Raw genomic sequence first — 18,942 nt, 5'->3', positions numbered from 1 at the left:
CCAGTTAGTGGCAATAAATTTTCTTGGAAACAACAAGGCAGACAACTACAGGTTGTTGGTGGAAAACCTCCTCAAGGCCTACAAAAGCCTTGGTTGCAACATGTCACTAAAGATACATTTTTTGCACTCTCATCTAGATTTTTTTCCACCGAACTGCAGAGCAGTGAGCGACAAGCACGGCGAGCAATTTCACCAGGACATTGCAACAATGGAGAAACGCTATCAGGGCAAATGGAGCCCATCAATGCTTGCAGATTATTGCTAGACAGTGACAAGAGATGCTCCATTTAATGAATACAAGAGACAAGCCAAGAAGCGCCGAGTAGACACTGAATAGGACTAAACTATGTACAGAATAGTTTTTTGCCTTTTGTTTCATAATAAATTTTATTTATATAACCCTTTTGCTGATTTTTAAAGTGTTACATAAACAGGACAGGTGACATATTATCATGTAAAGCAACCATAAACACATGAAAAGACCTAGGTTTACAATTTATGATTAAAACTCTACTATCTACACAATATACATAGACATAAAATGTAAAAACTTAAATATCTTAGAAACAGTAGCCAGTTGTTTTAATTGTCATATTTGAATTCAGCACATCAAAATACATAATAAATAGCACATTTTCTCTCTGAAGCACACGACTTCTCAAAAATTGTAGACGAGTGTAATCTAACCGTTTTAGTGACTGACTTCCTGAAATAAGTTTCCCACAAACTAATATTTTATCATTCAGCACAGAAAGTTCACCACTTTAAAAAAATTTCTGTTTCTTGGACTGTCTTTTTACCTTATATTCTTCAATTTCTTCTTCATCAGCCTCTCCCTCATCTGGATATTTCCGTTTTGCATTTGGTGCTAAAGTATCATAAGAAGCCCTAAAAACATATAGGAAAGTCATAGATTTAAAGCAATTTCTCTTCTTCACTACATTAGAACATATTTCACAATCTGGGATCTGCAAAGGGTGCATATTGGTTTCTGAATTGAATTTTAAGAGCCTGGTTTTAATCTAGAGCCTAAAATGGCTTGGGACCGCTTCTCTCATAATGCCATACTGTGGCAGCTTTCTGACAAAAGAACTCTTTTAAAGAGCAACAGAGGGTCCTGTGGTCTTTTAAAGAGTTCTATCTTATTTTCTTAATTGTTTATATTGTTAGAACCGTAAAACAACACATTTACTTTGCAGTGTTCAAACTGGCCGGACCCTAATGGTCAGATTATTAGGTCACTTGAAGCAGTGTAAATCCAGTAATCATTCCTACTGAAGTCAGAATTTCATCAGTGTAAATCTGGGGTAATTGAAATTAGTTTTTGTCTCCAAGGATTAGTTTGAAGATGGGGGCTAAATCCTGCTTTCCTTACTCAAACAAGCAGTCAATCACGTCAAAAGGATTTCTTCTGTGATTATGGTAAGTATGATTTGGCTCCAACATTGTTACAACTTGGTTGGCTAGGGTATTTCTTTTACTATTTCTGTTTTGATGTGTGTTCTACAGTTTTACCTTTTGTTTTTATGGTCCTCCGGGACTGGCTAACAACCACTTCAGTTCAACATCCACCGTTTTACCAAGTGCTACTTAAACAGATCTAACAAAGGCATCTCTCCTATTGAATTAAGAGCTGTTTTAAGGTTTCCCTTTGCAATCACAAGTGGGAAGAATGGAATTCTGTAAACGTAGGAAAAGTATGAACACTACTATAGCAAGGCTATTTTTAGAACAGACAAAGAATCTCAGTAAGACAGTGAGATTTATAACCAGAAGCCTGTGATTGTGAATTTTTTCTTAATTCTTATTTTCTGATGCGGACTAAAATTTCTTTACTTTTGTTAACCTGGATGGGGGGGAAAATGCTTGTCTTATGAAACTGATCCTGCTCTCTTCTCCCCTTCTTTCAAAAACTATAGTTTTGTGTTGTGGTTTTTTGAGCAAAAACTGACTTCTAACAGAAAACTGCTTCAATACAGACCTGCAGTTTTCTCTCGTTTCAGCGATTTCCCTCTGATCATCTTTGCTGTTCAATACGGCACCAATACTATCCGCACTTTCAGCTCCCAACTGAAGGAAAGGCAATACACATACACACATACATATTCAGGCAAAAAGTACAGCCAAGCAAAAAATAACTGCCACAACAACCTCAAACCCAAGCTAAGCCAGCTAGTTTCTGCACCTGGGAGGCTCCGATCTCTGACCCCTCGCCAGGGCCGGCTCTAGGCACCAGCAAAACAAGCTGGTGCTTGGGGCAGCACATTTTTAGGGGCGGCATGGCCGGCACCAGAATGCCGCCCCTAAAAATGTGCCCCGGCCGCCCTAGCTCACCTCCACTGCTGCTGCCACGGCGCGCGAAACAGCTGATTCGCGCGCCACTACTCGCCCTCCCTCCCAGGCTCTCAAACCTGGGAGGGAGGGGGAGCAGCGGCGCGCGAATCAGCTGATTCGCGCGCCGCGGCAGCTCGGGGTCTCCCCCTCCCTCCCAGACTCTCAAACCTGGGGGGGGGGAGAGACTCCGAGTGGCCGCTGCGCAGGCGCCGCTTCTCCCCCTCCCTCCTTCCCTCCTTCCTTCCTAGGCTTGAGAACCTGGGTGGGAGGAGGCAGGGCTGGGGATTTGGGGAAGGGGTGGAGTTGAGGCGGGGCCGGGGGTGGGGTAATTAAAGAAGGGGGGGGTCGGCCAAAATTGTGTTTGCTTTGGGCGGCAAAAATCCTAGAGCCGGCCCTGCCCCTCGCAATGCAACAGTTACTCAGACACTGGCTCCCGGAGCTACGGTCAGCACAAACCAGCAGCGCAGCAGAGTCGGGACGGGGCTTGGGGGCACGGCACGGCCCGGGGCACGCTGCATTCCCCCCGCCCGCAGCCGGGTGCATCCCACCCCGCCGCCGCCACCACCACCACACTCGGGACCTAACCAGGGGCCGCGGGGTAATGACGTCACAGGGAGGCGCACTGGGCAAACCCGCACCTGCCATCGCTAGGCCTAGGGCGCCTGCCGCAGCTGTGTGGGCGGGGTCAGAGCACACCCCTCCCCCCGGCCCCCAGAGGTGACTCCCGACGGGAGCTGCTCGCCGGTAGTGCTCCGGCCCGGCCCCCACATTCCCTCATGCCTAATCCGCTACCTGCTGGGCCAGGAGCTGCCGGCGCAGTTTCTGTCGCTCCCTGATCTCCTGCAGCCGGCTGTTCATCGCCATGCAACCGAGGCGGGCTCGCCGCGGGCGCGTCTTTAAAACGTCACTTCCGCTTCCTGCCCTAACTTCTCCGGAGACTCCGCCAGGCCGAGTCCCAAGCGCGCTAACCACGTGACGCAGGCAGTTGCTCTCTGCCCCACCCCGGCGGCCATCTTTGCTCAGGGCAAGAACACTGGGATGCCCGCTCTTCGCCTGGGCAGCTGTGGTGGTTGTGGCTAGGCTGTGTTATGTGTCTGTTAGTAAACGGGCACCAGGGATGGAGGGGCCAAGTGCCCCAGGATGACATGGCCTCATACCAGCCACCACCACGGTCTGTCGCTACCTCAGCGTCACTCACCTATCCCTCTGGTGACACCTCCCAGCCCAGAGCCATGTGCGTGCAGCGTAGGCGGTACTTCAATAAGAGCCAACCGAAATGCGCTGTTTGTCCGATTTGTACCGTGCCCGACTTTGTACCACATGTGCTAGCACGGCCGGCTCCAGGCACCAGCTTACCAAGCAGGTGCTTGGGGTGGCCACTTTGGAGAGGGGCGGCACATCCAGCTGTTCAACGGCAATTCAGTGGACGGTCCCTCACTCTTGCTCGGCGAGAAGGACCTCCTGCTGAATTGCCGCCGCAGATCGCGATCGCGGCTTTTTTTTTTTTTTTTTTTTGGCTGCTTGGGGCGGCCCAAACCCTGGATCCAGCCCTGCGTGCTAGTGCGCATTATGAAAGTATCAGAGGGGTAGCCGTGTTAGTCTTGCATCTGAAGAAGTGAGTTCTTACCCACGAAAGCTTATGCTCCCAGTACTTCTGTTAGTCTCAAAGGTGCCACAGGACCCTCTATTATGAAAGTAAACTCTCTTCCTTAGTTTTCACACTCGTGTCCTGTATTTCCTTGCATGGTGTCAAGTATCAGGGGGTAGCCGTGTTAGTCTGTATCCACAAAAACAACAAGGAGTCCGGTGGCACCTTAAAGACTAACAGATTTATTTGGGCATACGCTTTCGTGGGTAAAAAAACCTCACTTCTTCAGAAAGCGTATGCTAATAAATCTGTTAGTCTTTAAGGTGCCACCGGACTCCTTGTTGTATTTCCTTGGCTCTCAGCTGTACCTGTGAGACAGACATGCCATGATTAGGGCCCTACCAAATCCACGCTCCATTTTGGCCAATTTCATGGTCATGGGATTTTAAAAGTAGTAAATTTTACTATTTCAGATATTTAAATCTGAAATTTCACAGTTTTGTTACTGTGGGGGTCCTGACCCAAAAGGGGACCATAGCGGGGGTCACAAGGCTATTGTGGGGGGGAGGGGGTCACAGTATAACCACCGTGTAGGTTACTGCAGTCTGGGGAGGATCCCGGAGGTGAGTCTGACCAGGCCCCAAGAGTGGCCCCTGCAGGGGAAGAGGAAGTCCCATCCCTCCACAGTCTGTCCAGACTAGCATCTGGGGCCCAGCACACAGTAAGAACCCCCAGCTCTGCCCCTCCTCTACACTAGCCAGATTTCACAGGGGAGACTAGATTTCACAAGGGGGAATATCAGATTTCATGGTCCGTGATGCATTTTTCACAGCCATTGATTTGGTAGGGCTCTAGCAATGATATGTCTTACAGTCTCACAAGTCAGCACTAATCCCAGGGTGCAACAACACAAAACTGTCACAATCTGATATCACCACATTGCAATAAAATTTCATATCACAACGCAACTCCCTCACTTCACAGTGCAACTCAAATGTGGAACAATGCAACATTCTCATATTGCAACACAACATCCACATTAAAAATGGAACATTCTATTGCCAAAATTACTGGAAAGTAAATGGACTACCGTGTTCTGCTTTTGCAACAAAGCCATGAACCAGAATCCAATTGTACATGAATCCAGATAATATGCTAGATATATATTTGTATGAAAGTTACTATTTTTAAAAATTAGATTTAAGGATACATGATATGATTACCACCATATGGCTTTCCCCATTTGAAATGTGGTACAGTTCCTAACTCTGCTAGGCCTGCCTTCTGCTGTCCTCTTTATCAGTTGCTGTTTTCTCACATCCATTCTCTCCCTGTATAGTTCAATTCCAACAATTGTTGTCAGCTTCTTGCCTCCCCATCCTATCATACCTAATAGCTGAGATTTTTATGCCATATCTGTCTACAAATCTAGGTTCTTATATGGCCCCTATGACCATACCTTTTAAATGGCTCTGTAACTGAGCAGCATCTGTTGGATAGTGAATCACATCAGTATTTAAATATTGTTAGATACTATTTATTGGATAGCGAATCACACCAGTATTTTTCAGCCTATTGGGCAAGACTCACAGTTGGCTGTGAAATAACCCCAAATACAGCCTATGATTTGAAGGGAAAATATCAAAAGCAAAATCCTGAAGATAGTAGGGCCTACCAGAAGCAAATAAAGGGAAAGCAAGAAATTCGGCTCCCCCACTCTTCATGCTGCTGTCACCACCTTCGTACTCCCTCATCTTAACTCTGTTGCAGTGAATCCCTCCCTCCTCTAATCTCAACACAGCTCTATGCTCCCAGGGAAAGTAGCTCTTCAAAATGCTGCAAAGTCAGCTTTATTCAGTTATTCCACATTTTCCAATCCCTGGTTAATCTGAAAAATGGATTTGAAGAGACAAAAGTGTGGAGGGGGAGGGGGAAACAGACTGGTATCTATACTCGAGTATCTATAGAAGCTTTGTAGCCTGAGAAATCTTGAGATGAAAGCCATCACCAGTAATAGATGGAGCTATTTAATCGTATTTTAGATAAAGAAAACAAAATTGATCAAAGAAAATCATTCATGGAAGGTAAAAGAGACCAGACTATTGACTAGGCTGTCTTGTAGTTAGACAAAGGAGAAACAATAGGAGAGTAGTGTATGAACTGGATCCTAGTTACCAAATGTTTGGCTGGCTGAAACTGCTTAATGACCCTTAAGTATATCATTTTGGGATAGAATTAATGCCATAAGATGAATGCTTTCCAAGACAACCATGTAAATCTTCATGAAGAAAAAGGCCACACATCCATCATTTTTTGCTGTATGTGTCCATGGAGTAGTTAAACATATGGCTTTTTCTTGGGTTCATTCCTGGTTTTAAATTTAAAAGAGAGAGAGAAAAAAAAATAGGTGAAATCCCTTTAAAAACACACAGTTGTAATCTCCCATTCACAGCTGCTGCCAGTACTGACCTTTCAACTGTGTCATTTATATGAAGGGTTTTGTGTAAGGGATAAACATCAGTTCTGCAGAAATGCCCAGTTAGCAAGAATTGAGATGCTTTTTAATGAGGATTTGATTACCATGAAACTGTGTGTGTGTGAGAGAGAGAGAGAGAGAGAGAGAAAGAGAGAGAGAGAGAGAGAGAGAGAGAGTGTGTGTGTGTGTAAGTGTAAGGAGCAGTTTTCCCATGAATAAATGCAATTTGCAGTATTTTGCAGGAGAGATAATATGTAGGCTAAAATGTCAAGAAAATATTGGGGGAATTCTAAATAATAAACCTAACTTAAAATGTGTAAGCATCATCATATAATGGAGTAATTACACATATTACTTTGCAGGTCTAATGGTGGCTTTTCTTCAAAAGGATGCTGTGACAGATATGGCAATTTCCTGCAACAACCCTCCTGGACAAACCTTATTGAATTAAGTTTAAGTATTTTAGAAGTCCATTGTATTAAAAATGTAAATATTACTGTGGACTATATGTAACTTCTCTACGAGCCATGACTAATGTAAATCTTAGGAAGTGTTCTGAGCTTCATAGGAGTCTTTGAAATAATGTGCTAGCTAGATAAACAAAGTTAAATGGGATTCCCAGAAAACACTTGGGAGGAGGAGAAAGCCACTTCTCACTTCCAGACCCATCCTTTTGATGATGCTGCCGAGGAGAAATTCATTGTCTGCTGATCATCTGTTTCTTTAGGACCAGACCAGAGACCCAAAGTGGATAAAAGAGTAACTCCCAGATTCATGGGTGTGTTTGTTCTGAGCTAACAGCTATTATGAACTTGTGACTACAGAAAAACCCCTTGGTGATGGATTTTAATGTTCACTGGCCAGAGCCTTGTTGGGAGTCAGTGGGTGATCTCTAGGAATCTTATTAGTGTGCATGTAGATTCTTTCATTGTTTTTAATATTTTTATGTAATGCTTTTGCCTTAAGAATAAATATGCTTGCTTTGAAAGAGCTGTGTGGTAACTTAACTGTAGCAATTACACTGTTTATTGCCTCTGAGAAATCAAAGCAGGCCCACTTAAGCAATCTCTATTGCTGGGGGATTCACAATGTAGTCAGGGAACTGTGCAGCCTGGAAATACCCTGTCAGAAGGGAGAGACACACGTGTCTTTCTTTGCCGTAAGAGAGGAGACAGGAATGGGAAGCCTGAGATTTGATGCCTTTCCTGGATCACAAGGGTGATATACAGGTACAGTTGCCTTGAGGTATGACAGGTGTGTTACTTGATCCTTGTAAAAGTCCCATGCTCAGAAAGTTCCCACTGTGTGACTGTAAATTTCCCCCTAGATTTTAACTATTTCAGTGCTGCCTAATTTTCAATAACCTTTTTACATATGTACTGCATATTATTGATTGTTAGAAAAAGGTTGGGACAAAATACTTTTCCAGTGGTACTTCAGATAGCAGATACAATACATTAAGTTCCAATGGAGTACCTGTTCTCCCAATGGAATGTAAACAATTCAAACAACATTACCATGCTATACTACCACATGGAGCTTGCAAGTGAGTACAGCAGCAAAAATATTTTAGAAAAAAAGAAATGCAAGCACTTTGATTTTTTAAAAATATTTTATGTTACAGTTTGAGAGTAGAACTGTGACTGAGGCAAGTCTCCAGAGTGTGACACAGATGTGGCAGTAATCCTCCTGCAGAGTCCCAGTACTCTTCACTTTGTGAGAAAACAAACAAGAAGCTTTTTGATGCATTACATATGAATTAAACCCAAATCACTTTTAAACATGAGTGACTCAATGGGCTTCAGGCCTGCATATCTAAAGGGAAATTTGATTCCTGGTTATTTTGGAAATAATAAGTCTTATTCTCAGTTACTTCATTCTTGCACATGTGGTAAGGAGGAAGGGGTGTATGGGGGAAGATGGCTTTAAATCATATTTATGCTCCCTGTATTCTGGGCTATGCAGGAGCCTGCCTTGCTTGGTATGTAAATTAGGGCAGCTCTAAATTATGCTCTGTCTCCTATGGTCTCCTATGAACCCTGGGTGCATCTTTGCAACATGCCAACATACCTCTGAGCTGAAGACTGGGAGCTATTCTCTCTCTCTCTCAGTGCTGGTGTTAAAATGACTTTTAAGAATACTTATGTTTTCCTGACTTTTCCTTATCTAGTTTCATTGATTCTAAAGCACTGATCTTTTACACATTGCTTGCATTTTTGTGATGGTTCAAAGGGTGTTCCTTGCAGAATTTTTATAGTGTTTTTTTTCTCTGATTTTTGGTATTTTAACCTTTTATTCATTCTTATTGAATTTATTCCAAATGGTTACACCACAGAAACCTATTTTGGGTCAATTAGCAATTGAAACAAATGGAAGAATGAAACAAGGGTCAATCATGCTTGATTCAAATGCCTCTGAATAGGCTTCAGTTCTTGGTGCCTTCCTGAGGGAAACTGATGAAACAGTAAGGAAATAACAAACATTGTCACAGTAATTCGAACTCATTTTAATCTTTGTTCTCCCCAAATAGATCAATTGTTCCTACACTTGTCAGACCAGAAAATGTGAACAGCAAGATCTGGAGAATAGCAGTATTTAGTTTTCTGTTATAACCAAAGACAGTGTTCTTTTACCATGCAGTATTCTAATGTGGTGCCAGATGTTACTCCATGGTTCTATAGTACCAGCTGTTATTCTGGGTATTTGATGTCAACAATTTGATGCAGAGCAAATCTAAAACTGAGACAAGGAAATTATAGCAGTATGGATTAATGCAGAAAAATAATATTTTCACTCATTAACTTTTCTCAAGGAGATGGAGATTTCATACTACTATACCTCTGAATTCTATAAGATGATTTAATATCTCCCTTAGTGACTAGGTTACTACTTATACCATCCCATCTATAGAAACTCCATGGAAAAAGAAATGCTATTTCAAACTACTGTATACTTTGCTAGTACTGTTGGCTGTAATGAATACAGGAGAAGTCCCTACACAGTAAAAAAAATCACTTCCTCTTGCATATATGGACTTCCACAAATATATATAGCTATGATGAAGGAGAAGTTTGTATGAGTCTGCATGCTATTTTTAGAGCTGGTTGGTAAGACAAGCTAGTTTTAATGCTATTCTAAAGGCTGTGGAAAATAGAAGGTCACGTTATGTATCTGTACTGCTTTAAAATAAAAAGTTAATATTATTGCAAAATGCTGTTTGCCCTTTCCTCTTCTTTTGTATGTGGTGCCATTAGGCATTCTGAGGTATCTACATTATATGCATGTTGTAGTCAGTTATTTTCTATTAATAAATATTGGGCCAAAATAGGCCAATCTGAAGCCAAAGGTAACTGCATTTACGCAAACTTCACAGCACAATTCAGCCTATGGCTTTGGTTTTGACAACTGACCTTGGAGTATATTGTTTATAGTGCCAGATGCAGAGAATAAGGGCATGACTCCCTGTTGCTCTTCACCTTTTACTCCTGAGGGCATTCTGCTCCAAAAAATTAAAAATTCTGCGCCAAAAAATAAAAATTCTGCACACAATATTTTAAAATTCTACAAAATTCTGCACATTTTATTTGTCAAATAAATGTGGAGGCTCCAGAATGACATTGGAGAGCACAGGCCACTGCTGCACAGAGGTGGGAGATCGCTGTGCTGCTCCCACCCCCCCACCTCCCCCGGGAACATGGACTCAGTGGTGAGGCTGCACCCAACCCTGATACAGCACAAGGACAGGGCCTGCTCCAAAACACCCCAGGGTCCTGCCCCTCTGATCCAGGTGCACCAGGTGTGGGCAGGCAGGCTCAGCAAGGCAGGATCCACGTGTGGAGGGGCTTAGTGGACAGGGGATCCAGGTGTGGGTTGAGAGGGTTCTGTGTGGGGCAATCTGGGTGTGGGCGGCTCAGTGGGGGATCCTGTGAGGGGGGAATCTGGATATACAGGGGCATGTTGGGGGGTTCTAGGTGCAACAGTAATGGGACTCTGCAGGGGGTCCATGTGAAGCATCAATTAAATGGTTGGGGCTCAGTTGGGGGGGTCTGAGTGTGGGGCAGATAGAGCTCGGCAGGTGGATATGGGAGGTGGGGAGGCTCAGTGGGGGGTCCAGATGCAGCTGATTGGGGCTTGGTGGGGTGGGAATCCCGGTGTGGGTGGCTCGTCAGGGTGGTCCAGGTGCAGGGGAAGTGGGGCTCATTGAGGGTAGGGTTCTGAGTGTGTGGGAGGGTGAGACTCGGTGGGAGGGTCTGGGTATGAGGGTGTCTGGATATGAGGGGTTGGGCGGATGGCAGAGGAGCTCCCGGTACAGGAGCAATGGGTGTAGGAAGCGGGGGTGGGGGGTGGAGTTTGCAGAGCTTCCTTCATCTGGGGGAGAAATCTGGGGGTGGGTCTGACCCAGCCCCGGATGCCGTGCAAAGGAAGAGGAAGTACCGTCCTCCCAGCCCAGCCAGGACTAGCAGCTGAGGCTAGCACAGGGTAGGAGTCACCAGCTGAGTCTTTCCCAGTCCCGCTTCCTGCCCCACAATGATTTACCTCTCCGCCTGCTGCCCTTGGCCCCCAAAACATACTGCTGGGGAGGGTCACATGACCTCTCTTGTGGCTTACCTTTGCTTTCTGCAGGGAAGCAAAGAAATCTGCGGGGGTCATAAATTCTGCACATGTGCAGTGGCACAGAATTCCCCCAGGAGTAACCTTTTGTAATTTACACTGGTACAAAATGAGTGCCCAGTGGATATAAAACACTTCTAAACAAGAATGGTAGCATTTTACATCCAGGTGGCATTCACGTTGCCCTGATGTAAATTACTATGCAAGGTGCAGGGCAACACAGAACCGGGTCCAATATATTGGGTTAATAAACCACTGCTATTTCACTCTGCACTGGCGTAAATTACTATACGAGGTGCAGAGGATCATGCACAAGCTCTTGTCTTAATAAAACACTATCTCAGTTCAACCCTCCTTCCCTTTGCAAAGCCGAAACTAAATTATGCCCATTAAATGCTCAATTAAATTGCTAAATTAAGACCACTGAATGATCAAATAGATGCAATGGATGGAATGCCATCTTTTATCTCAAATCAAAGAAAGAGAAAATGGTCTAGTATGATTTGAGCACAGGACTAGCACTCAGAAAGTCTGGGTTTTATTCCTGGATGTCTCACATACTTAACATATGACTTTAGACAAGTCAAAAAATTCCAATTTTGATTAGGCCACTAGATTGTAATACCCTGACTCACATAAGATCCTACTCCATGTGAAGACAATCGGACTATTCACAGAGATACTAACTAATGTGAGTAAGGGTATTACAATCTGACACTATCCTCATCATCGCTGTAGTATATTGCATACACATTATACAACAGTCACATCCAGCTAGCTTGTAAAAAGTCCATCAATGCTATGTTGCAAATATTTTAATAAGCAGCTCCCACAAAAATGTTCCCTCTTCTGATAAACCCAAAGTACCATGTGAATTAAGTCACAATCCTCCGTCCAAAAGTATTGTCATATTTTAACCAAAAATGTACTACAAGTCCGCAAGAGTCCACTTCAGCACATCACTTGGGACGTGAACATTAATGGCTCCATGCTATGCACTGTGAGGATGAGTTAAAAAATGCATCTAGTTTTCTAACTGAAATAGCTGCACAAGTTTCAAAAACTAGCATGCTGGAGTGCTTTGTGTTGAAGCCAGATGGATGTTGTATTGAATCTAGCCCTGTATTTATTTCTTTCACACTTTAAATACGTTGGGTCAAATTCAGCTCTCAGTAATGCAGATGCAAATCTAGACTAACTGCATTGACTTTAATGGAGTTACTCCACAGTTTGATGGAGTTACTCATTGTAACTTAGAGCAGAATTTGGTCCATTTTCCTCAAAGGCAGTATAAACATAATTGCATAACATCTGCTGGCTTTATTATTTTAATTTTAGAAGCTACAAAAAAGTGTAAATTCATTACCAAATATCAAAGAGACATATTTTCATTCGCCTCGGTGTGCACTGACTTATAGATGTAAATCCATGAGCAGTATGATGAGAAAACATTTCATGTATAATTTTTTCTCTATCTCTGTTTTATACAAAATATATTTATTTTATACTGCCAATTATATCATGTCCGGTCATGCTTATGATTTGATGTGGTAACATTTTTTATTCTTTAACATACTTTACTTGTGCCATTTCATGGGGCCATACTAGCACTACTTTGCTTCTCCTTATCGCTTTTATTAAATAATAATAATAATAATAAAGTTAAATATACAAAGCTGCACTACCTACTATAATATTCTAAAGCCTTTATATACCAGAAAACTCAACTTTATATAGGACCCTCATATACTCAATACATTTCCTTTGTTTAAACTTGCAATCAATATTATATATTGTATATATTCTTTGTAAATAAAGAGGATTGCATCAAAGAAATACCTGATTCCGTCATCAATTTCTCCTAATAGAAAAAAACTGTTATCCTGAATATTGGGTAACCACTTGGGCCAAAAGGGGTATCATTATTACTTATTATTACAAATAGTTTGTCTTTCTGACGTTTTTACAGTAAGATTGTTCCCAGCCCAGTTTTTTATAATATACTATCTCTGTAGGATCATAGAATCATTGAATCATAGACTTTAAGGTCAGAAGGGACCATTGTGATTGTCTAGTCTGACCTTCTGCACAACCCAGGCCACAGAATCTCACCCACCCATTCCTGTATCAAACCCCTAACCTATGTCTGAGCTACTGAAGTCCTCAAATCGTGGTTTAAAGACTTCAAGGTGCAGAGAATCCTCCAGCAAGTGACCCATGCCCCATGCTGCAGAGGAAGGTGAAAAATCCCCAATCTGCTCTGGAGGAAAATTCCTTCCCGAACCCAAATATGGCAATCAGCTAAACCCTGAGCATGTGGGCAAGACTCATCAGCCAGACACCCAGGAAAGAATTCTCTGTAGTAACTCAGATCCCACCCCATCTAACATCCCATCACAGGCCATTGAGCATATTTACCGCTAATAGTCAAAGATCAATTAATTGCCAAAATTAGGCTATCCCATCATAACATCCCCTCCATAAACTTATCAAGCTTAGTCTTGAAGCCAGATATGTCTTTTGCCCCCACTACTCCCCTTGGAAGGCTGTTCCAGAACTTCACTCCTCTGATGGTTAGAAACCTTCGTCTAATTTCAAGTCTAAACTTCCTCATGACCAGTTTATATTCATTTGTTCTTGTGTCCACATTGGTACTGAGATTAAATAATTCCTCTCCCTCCCTGGTATTTATCCCTCTGATATATTTATAGAGAGGAATCATATCTCCCCTCAGCCTTCTTTTGGTTAGGCTAAACAGGCCAAGCTCTTTGAGTCTCCTTTCATAAAACAGGTTTTCCATTCCTCGGATCATCCTAGTAGCCCTTCTCTGTACCTGTTCCAGTATGAATTCATCCTTCTTAAACATGGGAGACCAGAATTGCACACAGTATTCCAGCTGAGGTCTCACCGGTGCCTTGTATAACAGTACTAACACCTCCTTATCTCTACTGGAAATACCTCGCCTGATGCATCCCAAGACCACATTAGCTTTTTTCACGGCCATATCACATTGGCGGCTCATAGTCATCCTGTGATCAACTAATACTCCGAGGTCCTTCTTCTCCTCTGTTACTTCCAACTGATGCGTCCCCAGCTTATAACAAAAATTCTTGTTGTTAATCCCTAAATGCATGACCTTGCACTTTTCACTATTAAATGTCATCCTATTACTATTACTACAGTTTACAAGTTCATCCAGATCTTCCTGTATGATATCCCGGTCCTTCTCTGTATTGGCACTACCTCCCAGCTTTGTGTCATCTGCAAATTTTATTAGCGCATACCCACTTTTTGTGCCAAGGTCAGTAATAAAAAGATTAAATAAGACTGGTCCCAAAACCAGTCCCTGAGGAACTCCACTGGTACCCTCCCTCCAGCCTGACAGTTCATCTTTCATTATGACCAGTTGTAGTCCCTCCTTTAACCAGTTCCTTATCCATCTTTCAATTTTCATATTGATCCCCAACTTTTCCAATTCGGCTAATAATTCTCCATGTGGAACCATATCAAATGCCTTACTGAATTCGAGGTAAATTAGATCCACTGCGTTTCCTTTGTCTAAGAAATCTGTTACCTTCTCAAAGAAGGAGATCAGGTTGGAGATTGATACTAGATCTTAAAATGTAGTCCAAAAATGTTTCAGGTTCAGCCCCAAAATCAGTCTAGTTGTGTCAAAAGTGATGGAACCCTTAACCAGATACAATGTGGTCATTTCAGCTGAGTTTCACTTTGAATTTGGGGGTTACTTCTGAATCTGAAATTCAAAGCAAAACTCCATGAGAGAGAAACCCATGTAAATTTAAACAAAAAAAGTGCAAACATGAAACCTCTGCAAACAGAAACATCAGTCTCATACAGCTCCAGAAATCAGGGATAAGAGAAAAAAATGTAACTGTTGTGCTTTATAATCTTCATTTAGGTCCAAGTCCTCGTCTAATATGGCAAAACTCACAAAACTTTCCCCGAAGTGAAAAATACCGAAAACAGAGAGGTTTTGTGATGTTTAGGGCCATTACATTTAACAATATATTTTAGCTGACATAGTATTTTGCCTTATCTACATTAGGATATAATGGTATGTTGTTAGAACATGTCATGGTTTAAAAGTCTAATAAAGACAAGGTAGTATATTCTCTATCGTAAAATTTTATTATATTTAAATATAAATAACCTGCTAAGTTGATCAAAGCTCCCAACCAGGTATTAACTCAATTAGTTTTTTTGTGTGTTGTAGGCAGCAGTGTGACTGGTCTACACTAACCTTTTGAAGCACGTTAGCTAACAAGTTCTAACAGCATAAGTTTTATCCTTGTCTATACAAGGGGTAAAATTTTCAAAAGTGCCCAAGAGATGTACAAGCCTAAGTCCCATTGACTTTCAATTAAACTTAGGCTCCTAAGTAACTATTGAGATTTTTAGTTAAGGTTTGTGTGTCAAGGTATTGGTAATACTCATTTCCTTTCTTTATCTCTGAATGGCAGACTATCATCTCAGCCAAGATGACTAGAAATGTAAAGATGAATTAAACTGGAATGGCAAAGGATTTAGCTTTCCACATTGTCATTAGGTTACTGACACTGTTATCAAGAAATATATGGCTTACAGAGGGGCAAAAAGGACTTAGAGAATAGATAAGGAAGGGAGGTCAGTCAGGAGTCAGGAGAGATTTAGGGACAATTAAGTCAACAGTGAAGATTACAAGTAAGCAATGTGTCATGGTAGTGAATCTTCCCCCCTTCTGCACCCTCCATTTCCCTGCATATCTCATAGTTTCTGATGAACATTCTCAACATTCTATGACAATGAGGGGGTTCTAAGTGCAAACATCCACTATAGGGCTGAAACAATGCCAGGATTGTTCCAGCTACAAGGGGCTGGTTCAATAGTGCAAGGTCACTTCAGATCCCTGTATACCTTCTTCCCTTTACCCCAAACAATAACCTAGCCTCATTTATTATTATGCTTATAGAACTGCATTTGAGAATTTCAACCAAAATATAAAAAGGAGGCACTAGTATAGGGGACTGTAACAAAGTGCATCTTTGTGCTTGTGTGGGTCTAATACGTTAGTCAACATGAAATGTTTTAACAATTTGTTCAGCTCTGTGCATTTGTAGAATCAAATTAAGGGAAGCACCATGATTATTTATATTTAATGTTAAGTTTTAAAAATACATTATTTTGTGCAGTTTGTGTTAGTTTTTCACACAAAAGATTCAGATAATAAGACAATCAAAAGTAATACCTATGGCTAAATGGGGTAATGCCCCTTCTTATGGTGGTCAAAATACACACATGAGAAGCCCATCTGATTTTAATGAGAGTACATATGAGTAAGGAAAAGATGATTTGGCTCAGTAACACAGCCAACAATACACTACATTTTTAAACACTAACACTTTTCGGCTAACTAAAACTACAAATAAAACAACACAAAGCATATTTAACCCTAATCCTAACACTTCTTTCCAATAGCAGAGACTTGTATATAGCATCATTTATATTGAGCCTGTTCTCAGTTCTTGGGGGGAGGGAGTATTTGAAAATGCAGCAGCCCTTGGAAGAAAGAACTAAAAAAATATATATTACTTAAAAAAAAAAAAAAGATTGAACAGCATTGAATAGTCTCCCAGTGCCTCCTGAGATGAGAATTACCATTGCTAATATTACTTGTTGGTAACACAGTGTTTAAATCCTTCAACAAGTGATGAAAATAAAGTCAGACCCCCTGAAGGCAAGTAGAATCAAACTGTTTTTGTCTCCCCCCACCCTTTAAATCAAAGAAATTGTGTTCCTAAAAAACAATAATAAATTCTGGAAGGGGCATATACTATTCTTATCCAGTACCATTACTAATGATTATAGAATGCAGCTGCTTTGACTTTTTTTCTCAAACCTATAAATATGCTTTTCATTTACTATATATTTTGATTGCATTCCCTTTCATATTCCAATTGCCACATGTTTTTAAAAATGTAATTGTCTATGAGGGATTTGTGGTGTGAATATTTAGGATTTAATCTTGAGAAATGCTGAGCACTCATCAATTTCAATGGGAGTTGAGAGTGCAGATGCAGAGCACCTTGCAGAAATGGGGCGTTATGCATTAAGAACAATCTATAGTAGTTCAATTTTCTTCTTTTAGCCTTGGCTAGAAAATGAATGATGGTGGAAAAGAAGAACTGGCAACAGACTGATTTACTTTCAGTTGTAGCGTGGTCAGACTTTATTTTCACAGATTCGTATATTACAAGGCCAGAAGGGAAAATCTCATGTATAACACAGGCCTCAGGTATAACACGGGCCATAGAACTTCCCTGAAACAATTCTGAGAGCATTTCTTTTACAAAAACATGCGATCTTGATTTAAAAATTGCCAGTAATGGAGAATCCACCATGACCCTTGGCAAATTATTCCAAGGGTTAATTGCCCTCACTGTTAAAAAGGTATGCCTTATTTCCATCTGAATTTGTCTAGCTCCAACTTCCAGCCATAGACTCATGTTATACCCATCTCTGCTAGATTTAAGAGCCCACTGTCAAGTATTTGTTCCCCATATAGTTTCTTACAGACTGTAATCAAATCACCCTTTAAACTTCTCTTTGTTAAGCTAAATAGATTAATCTCCTTGAATCTATCACTACAAGACATATATTCTAATCCTTAAATCATTCTTATAGGTCTTCTCTGAACCCTCTCCAATTTATCAATATCCTTCTTGATTTGTGGACACCAGAACTGGACAGAGTATTCTAGCAGCAGCTGCATCAGTGCCAAATACAGTGGTAAAATGACCTCTCTACTCCTACCTGAGATTCCCTCCATTTATGCATCTCTAGTAGAATAGTTGGAAGGCTAGGTGGCCTAGTGTTTAGCATACCTGGTTTTCAGTTTCTTGCCTCCCAGCAGGGCCTTCAGTCTAGTTCCTAATACTTATATGTGGCTTATCCTCACCTCAGCATTTTCAGTGTCCTTACGCTCTCCTTACTAGAGGTGGAGGTGGAGTAAAAATGAGGTTTATGCCCCTCTTGCAACAAAGGCAGTTGGTATGGGAGCCTGGGCCATCCCACTCCATCGGGCTCTGAACTAGGGCCCTCCGAGGGTCAATAATATTAGGCACTCTAGATTGTTTCAGAGATGCCAGTGTAGATCAATTCTTACCATCTGTCTCCCCAAAAGTCTTTAAGTCCAATATAAGATAGCAAAAGAAAAGAGAAGACAACTAAACCTTCAGCCCCAACTATGATCAGCAGACAGTCTTCTTCCTCACAGTAAGGCTTCTTTGGCATCCTTGTTCAAGGGTCCTCAGGGTAGGTCTGCCTTCCTCCCCAGCCTTGCCCCTTATGAGTCCTTTTGGCCATAGCATCACACTGATAGCTCTTGTTCAGCTGATTATCCTAAAAAAAATTTCAGAGTTACTTCTACCCTGGGATAGAGTCCTGCATCCTGTAAGTATGGCCTACATTCTTTGTTCCTAGATACATACATTTACATTTATCTGTATTAAACCACATATTGTTTGCTTGCACCCAGATTATCCCGACAATCCAGATCGCTCTGTATCAGTGACCTGTCCTCTTCATTATTTACCATTCCCCCAATTTTGTGTCATCTGCAAACTTTATCAGTAATGATTTTATGTGCCATTGATAAAAATGTTAAATAGCATAGGGACAAGCACTGATTCCTGCTGCACCCCACTAGAAACATATCCATTTGATGATGATTCCCCATTTACAATTACATTTTGAGACCTATCAGTTAGCTAGCTTTTAATCCATTTAATGTATGCCATGCTAATTTTATATTGTTCTACTTTTGTAATCAAAATATCATGTGGTAATAAGTCAAACATTTTACAGAAGTTTATTACATCCACTACAACCTTAGCTTTCTTCCAGTTTTCTGGAACTTCCCCAGTCTTCCAAGACT

The 18,942-nt window shown here is 41.6% G+C and overlaps 1 protein-coding gene across 3 annotated transcripts in view; it reads right to left on the bottom strand.

Annotated features, from left to right (window-relative positions):
- Positions 1-3,280, bottom strand: part of METTL14 (methyltransferase 14, N6-adenosine-methyltransferase non-catalytic subunit) — a 35,983-nt gene extending 32,703 nt beyond the window's left edge. The window contains exons 1-3 of one of the 3 annotated variants that reach the window (XM_042842373.2): positions 3,127-3,280; positions 1,982-2,070; positions 801-888 (exon numbers count right to left, since the gene is read on the bottom strand). In XM_042842373.2, the coding sequence (XP_042698307.1) occupies positions 801-888; positions 1,982-2,070; positions 3,127-3,198 (249 nt within the window). In that variant the 5' untranslated portion in view covers positions 3,199-3,280. Of the gene's footprint in view, positions 1-800; positions 889-1,981; positions 2,071-2,790; positions 2,931-3,126 lie in introns of those variants that run through there. The other 2 variants (XM_005290309.4, XM_042842374.2) reach the window with 2 other exon arrangements.
- Positions 3,281-18,942: the final 15,662 nt, after the last annotated feature.

The sequence above is a fragment of the Chrysemys picta genome, chromosome 5 (genome assembly GCF_011386835.1).
Source record: "Chrysemys picta bellii isolate R12L10 chromosome 5, ASM1138683v2, whole genome shotgun sequence".
NCBI lineage: Eukaryota > Metazoa > Chordata > Testudines > Emydidae > Chrysemys > Chrysemys picta.
Note: the sequence above shows the minus strand (reverse complement) of the source record. Positions and strands in the feature narration are given on the sequence as shown.